At 48.3% G+C, this 6,651-nt stretch overlaps 1 protein-coding gene across 1 annotated transcript; it reads right to left on the bottom strand.

Moving 5' to 3' along the window:
- Positions 1–432: 432 nt before the first annotated feature.
- On the bottom strand, positions 433–1,187 carry LOC138737470 (transmembrane protein 74B-like). Its single transcript, XM_069888183.1, has one exon. It carries the CDS (start codon positions 1,185–1,187, stop codon positions 447–449), a length of 741 nt encoding a protein of 246 aa, XP_069744284.1. The 3' UTR covers positions 433–446.
- Between the last annotated feature and the right edge of the window lie 5,464 nt (positions 1,188–6,651).

Genomic DNA, 6,651 nt, shown 5'->3' with positions numbered 1-6,651 from the left:
AGCCTCTGTCTGGTCCAGATTGACCAAGTAGCGTTTGTGTGCTAATATGTGTCTATGAGTTTGTGTGGGATCGAGAGGAATGTGCAAGTGTGGTAATATGTTATGTTTTTAGACCTACGAAGGCCTGTCAACATTACTCCAATCTATAGGGCTGGTCCTACCCAAGGAGAGACCTATCAACCCCTAGCAACTATAGCCCCTTTTACATTTACCGAGAGATGAGTCCTGATCCAGGACTGCGTCTATTGCATTGATGATGACTGGCATAGTTTGGTGAATGCCAGGTTTGCTCCGAGGTTTCAGGGTATAAATCCCGAGTATGTTATGTTGCATTGCATCACAAATAAAATGTATAATAAATACATGCATTTAAATATTCCCGTCATAAGGGACGCCGTGGAAACTCCCACGATAGAAGGAACAAAGTGTTGGAAGGGATTGGTTCTTCAGGACCCGGTCTCGCACATTTGGATCACCTCGCATTCCACCAAGGACTGATGGCCTTCGGCGTCCAAAGGCTTCATTCTCAGGTTGATGGAGCCGTAGGTCTTCCCGGCTCTGCCAGTTACCATGAAGTTCCTCCTGCCGTACAGGTCACCTTTGCAGATGGAGACCATGAGAAGGAGAGAAAGAAACATGCCCCCCAGAGTCAGCAGCCCTAAGCCAGCGATGATACACTTGTCTAAGTGAGAGCCCAATAGGGCGTAGTGCAACTCCAGCCTCTCCATCTCTCGGGCTGACACTGTATCCGGGTCCACCTTGGACTCCCTCGGGATGGCATAAGCGATAACGACCAAGGTGATACCAGCTACTAGGAATACCAGAGCTACCATGAAGCCATAGTCAACCGATTGCCCGTTCACCTCGGATTCGGGTTCCTCCTCGGAGCGAGGCGAAGTTTCCTGGGGTCTCTCCCGGTTGCAGTGGGTGGTGGGTTCCGCCTCTGGCCTGTTGGCGGCCGGGAGACTGCAGGCGTGGTCACTCAGGAGGTCGGCGCGGGCAATGAAGGACGTCTCCTGTTGCTGGTCCCCACTGGACGGCGGAGCTGGCCTCGGTGCTGAAAGCTTACGGTTGCATGAAGTGCCCGCGCCGCCGTTCACCGTCAGCTGAGGCCGGGAGCCATGGTGAGCGAGCTGGAGATCGCTGCCGATCACTTCTAGGGTGTGATAGCATTCTGCAGACGCCATTGGAAATCGTTTGCCGTGTACATCCCAGCGATGCTTCGCAATCACCCTGCAACCGGACACAAGGTGAGAGCTGTTGACAAGTCCTTCTTCTGAAACCAAGCTATCCAGACCCCCAGGACCGCCGACCCCAAACACCCAAACACTCGGTTGCGAGGTCCAAACCTCTACGGCCTAAAAGGCTGTGCTTGTACACTTGTGGTGGTATCAGCCTGTGGACACCAACAATACAACCACCTCCCGAAACTTGGGAGAATCTAGGACAAGAAGGCGCAAATTCAGGATCGAAGGTCGTCCACTTTGAACAAAGATGCGGAGGAATTTATCCAGCCAGAGGGTAATGAATCGGTGGAATTTGTTGCCACAGGCGATTATGGGGGCTAGGGTCATTGGGTGTATTTAAGGGGAAGATTAATAGATTCTTGTTTAGTCAGGGCATCAATGGTTATGCTGAGGATGGGCAAAATGGGGCTGAGTGGGGAAATGAATCAGCTCATGATTGAATAGGGAGAAGACACGATGGGCTGAATAGCCTGTTCCTTTGCTTATGTTCAAAGCATTGATGATCTTAGCCTTTTACACGTGAAGCTAGCCACTAGAAAAAAAAACTTTGATAGATAAATTTAGTATCCATTCAAAGATACCAGGACGCATCGACCGACCCACCTTGCTGATGAACTGCGGGAGATGCCATGCACTAAAACGCCCTCAGCTCTTGCTCACCTGCCTCGGTCTCTTTAACCCCTTGCTTCCCAAACGCTTTTAATTTCACAAGGAGACATTTTACAGTAAGGCTCCGCCGCTCTTCCCTTCTCCGTCTCTTCTTTATTGTTTCATTTCTTGCATCCCCATTTGTAGCGCTGGTTGAATCCCGGATTCCAAGGTGGTGCAGCAAGGGGAAACAAGGGTAGAAGTGAAATCCTTTATCCTTAGGGGCCCTTCAGGTGTTAAACAGAGTAACAGCTACAAGATCAGCATAACGTCTGACTGACAGGGCAAGGTGTGCCAGCGGCTCTTGGACCTGACAACTGATCTCCCGATGACACCGCACCCGCGGCCACCGGAATTTTCCCGTAGTCCTGCGCGCATTTTCATTCTCCTATTCAACTGAAAACATAGATACACAAAGTTTCTTCCGTACCGTTGTTTCATTAATCGCATCTTCAAGGGAATCTCAGAATAGTGAGATGTCGGGAACCTCATTCATAGCTGAAAGATTTTAATCTGCTCCCAGTTCCCTATTAGGGCTCCAGTTCAGGGGCGCGCCTTCGACAGAGAGAGAAAGAAAGAGAAAGAGAGAGAGAGAAAGGCAGGGGGGGGGGAAGAGAGAAAGAAATAAAAGGGAGAGAGAAAGAAAGGGAGAAAGATGGGGAGAGAAAGAAAGGCAGAGGGGGAAAGAGAGAAAGAAATAAAAGTGAGAGAGATGGGGAGAGAAAGAAAGAGAGGCGATGAGAGAGAAAGAGAGAGAAAAAAGGAAAGAGAGAGGAGGGGAGAGAGAGAAAGAGAGAAAAAAGAAAGAGAGGGGGAGGGGATAGAGAGAGAAAGAGAGAGAAGCGCTGTTACAATGGCGTCCGTCAGCGGCAGTGCGAGAGGGCTTGGGTTCAGGCCATGTATCTGTTCGTAGGGCGGTGACACCTGCATCCCACACTCCCAGGGCCGAGTTGACCGGCGGAATAGTCCCCGCCGGTTCAGAGATTTATGTGCCCACTCAGGGAATTGGGAGGTAAGGTTTGCAGGATATTTCAAGACCTACGGAAATATTGTCAGCAACTTAATTCCCGTCGGCAACTCACCACTCACTGCTACTGCTCGCCCTCCAACCGGTCACACACCGTCACGGGCCACTGCAAGATTCGCGAGTAACCGCCGTGGTGCCCGGAGCCAGGCGCTGCCCGCCCGCGATGCAAGTCGCATTTCGGAGCAATCTGCTGACTCCTGCTCCAAGGGCCCCTCTCTTCTCCGATAATCCTTTAACTATTTCGACTCTGCCAACTACCTCCTCCAACCCAGGAGGCCGGATCCCCAACCACCTGACAATACTGAGGCTCGGAAGGAGGATCTTGGAATAAACGCTGTCGGGTCCCTCGGGGTTATTCTCAACACTTGACGTTCTTTGTCAATCCCCCCCACCCCGACAGGGGTATGCGTGCGGTGCATCGCTGATTCATTCAGCCTGTGTGCTTCGATTCCTCCTCCTCGGTCGTGAGCTTCCCACGATTCAGTGTGAGTTCGGGCTGATCCGTTCTGACGTCCCGCTGACTTCTTTATTCAGACACAGCGCGCACCTTCAGCTTACTGGCACGCAACCTCTGCCCTTGCAGAGACATCTCCTTGCAAACAAACCCCCGATTCCTGTCACACACACACACGCACACCAGCCCACTTCGGATAGACCACCCTAACCCCAACACGTAACCCTTTTTTTGCTCCAGGGAGAGCACAAGGAAAAGCAGACATCCCTTACAAGCAACTCACAACGAACCCCCCCCCCCCCACCTCACCGTAATTTCTCTTTGCAAATAAACCATCTCCTTTTATTGATAAACGCAGCTCCATTCAAATAAATCAAAGAAAGAGCCCCCGAATTAGGCTTCCTGATCGTTTGGAGCTGGAGCGATGGTTTAAACTGGAGTCTGTGTCACTGCAGGAGGGCTGGAGGTGAATCCTTGGACACTCAGTGTCTCTGAAGGGATTCTCTTTTGCTTCTCTTTCTCTTACTTTGTTTCCCCCGACATATATTTATTGAGCGTCAATACAACTTCGTTCACATTATACATCTTCGCTGTGCCCCCTTTGAACTGAAAAACCAACACACATGAATATTCACTCAGATAACCTCCCTTCTTGACCTTTGCTGACGTACGACTCAATATTATTCTTTCTCTTATTGTAAGGGGCGCCGGGGCAATGTTCGTGCCGACTTTTTGTTTGCCTTTCAGCAGAAAAAAAGTTGTAGACTATCAAGTATATTACATTTTTATTGTATTATAATCTGTCAATAAAAGGAACCTTTGAACCGGGAGGAAACCGAAACCCTAATGCATGTCAAAACCCCCGGGGACGGGATAGGACGGCAGCCGAGTCCTTGCAAAGATGCCTCATCAATTGATTTGTGCAATAGAAGACGGTCGGCGCCCCTGGCTTGTAATGGATCTAAAAGGAGGGCGGGCAGTCTCACTGCGTGCTCCTCACGGAGAAGGTCATACTTCCCCAGATGTGATCGGCATTGAAATCTCCACCAGAAGGAGCTCCTGGTTCAGCTAAAGCGTTGCTTCTGAGATTTAATCGCTGCCTTGTAGCTCCATCGGAACATTGCAATGTGAGCGAAAGCGGGAATCCATTCTGGCACAGGAGAGCTGAAGCTGCGTCCTGGGGCAAAGAGGGTGGGGAGGAACAGGCGGAAGGGGCAGCGGGGATGCTGGAGCCTCTGGGATGCCGCTGAAGCTCCACCCTGGGGCCCCATTCTGGGGCCGAGATCTTGGAGCTCCATCCTGGAACTGAGATGCTGGAGCTGAAGGAGGCCAAGAGGCTGGAACTCCATTCTGGGGTTATGGACTGGAACTCCATTCTGGGGTTATGGACTGGAACTCCATTCTGGGGTTATGGACTGGAACTCCATTCTGGGGCTGACGGCTGGAACTCCATAGGCCAAGAGGCTGGAGCTCCCATCCTGGAGGCTGGAAGCCTGGGAACTGGTTCAAGCGCCAATTCACAATGTAACCAAATCCTCCATATGTCATCTTCATCATTGCCAGCTTTCAGCCTTACAAGTCAGTTTGCAGGGTTGTAATCAATGGGATGGATCATGCCATGTCCTTTTTAATACCACCCCTTCAATTCAATACTGCAAATAAATCTTGCCTCCATTGCAAAAGAGGTTAAGAAGTCACTCACAGTTTAGCACACTCTGGGAGCGAGGAAAGTGGTTTACAAAATCCTAAAGCACACTGCATGCACAGTCTTTGTAACATTATTGCAATAAGCTTATACTATCTAATCTTTATAAACTATACAATAAAGCACTTGTAGAGTTATACAGCATGAAAACAAGCCCTTTGGCCCAACTCATCCATGATCTAATTGCAAAAAAACTCCAGGGATTTATTAATTCAACCTGTGACATCACAGGCACCAGTCTTCACTCCATCATGGGCATGTCTTTAAGGACTCCCACCACTCAGTCCATACCCTCTTCACTCTGCTACCATTGGGAAAAAGGTAAAGGAGCCCTCAGCAGCACAAGGACAGCTTCTTCCCCACTGCCATCGGATTCCTGATTGATCAATGAACCAAATACACTCTTACCTTGACTTTTCATACAGTATTTTTACTTATTTTTGTAAAGTTCCTTATATGAATGTATGTAATGCGATGCTGCCACAAAACAACACATTTTGTGACTTGTTCATGACAATATATTCAGATTCTGATTCTGATATCCTAAAGCAAAATGAATTCTATTTGTTGTTCAAAGTTCAGAGTTATTGTCAGAGTACATACATGCCATCACATACAACCCTGAGATTCTTTTTCCTGTGGGTCAGGCAGAATGTCTACTTGTTGATAATGCAGAAAACTGTATTCAAGAAAAGAATCATATTCAAAAGAGAGAAATGTAAAGAAAGAAAGAAATGTAACCAAACTGACTGCAATACAGAAGAAAAAATATTCAGTAATCAATAATGAGCAAAATAAGAGTCTCTAATTGAGTCAGTTGTTTAGGAGTCTGGTGGCGGAGGGTAGTGACTGTTCTTGAACCTGGTGGTACGAGTCTTGTGGCACCAATACCTCTTTCATGATGGTTGCAGCTGGAACAGAGCATGTCCTCTAATGACAATGTTCTATGTAGATGTTCTCAATGGCGGGGGGAGTTTTGGGAGAGATGTACTGGGCTGCATCCACTGCCTTTTGCAGGGATTTCTGCTCAGAGGTATTGTTGCCCCTGTAGCAGGCTGTGATTCTGGACTGGGTGCTGTGCAGCGACGCAGACTTAATAAGTGACCTTGATGTAGGGGAGCCATTAGGGAATAGTGACCATGGTATGGTTACTTTTAAGCTGCAATTAGAAAGGGAAATGGAAAGGAAGTCGGAAGCATCTGTACTTCAGTTAAATAAAGGGAATTTTGCAGCTATGAAGGAGGAGCTATCCAAAATAAAATGGGAAGATACACTAGCTGGGAGGACAACTGGGGAAAAATGGCAGGTTTTTATGGACATTTTTCACAGGATTCAGGACAAATTTATTCCAAAGTGGAGGAAAGGCTCTAGGAGATGCAAATGGCAGCCCTGGCTAACTAAGGAAATCAAGTGCATTATCAAGTCCAAAGGGAGTAATTATAAGATAGCGAAGCGGAGTGGGAAATTAGAGGATTGGGAAACCTTCAAAGAACATCAGAGGGTAACTAAGAAAGCCATAAGAGACGGGAAAATGAAGTACGAGAGGAAATTAGCAGATAATATTGCGGAG

The sequence above is a fragment of the Narcine bancroftii genome, chromosome 6 (assembly GCF_036971445.1).
Source record: "Narcine bancroftii isolate sNarBan1 chromosome 6, sNarBan1.hap1, whole genome shotgun sequence".
Taxonomy (NCBI): Eukaryota; Metazoa; Chordata; class Chondrichthyes; order Torpediniformes; family Narcinidae; genus Narcine; species Narcine bancroftii.
This window is presented reverse-complemented; position numbering and strand designations above follow the sequence as displayed.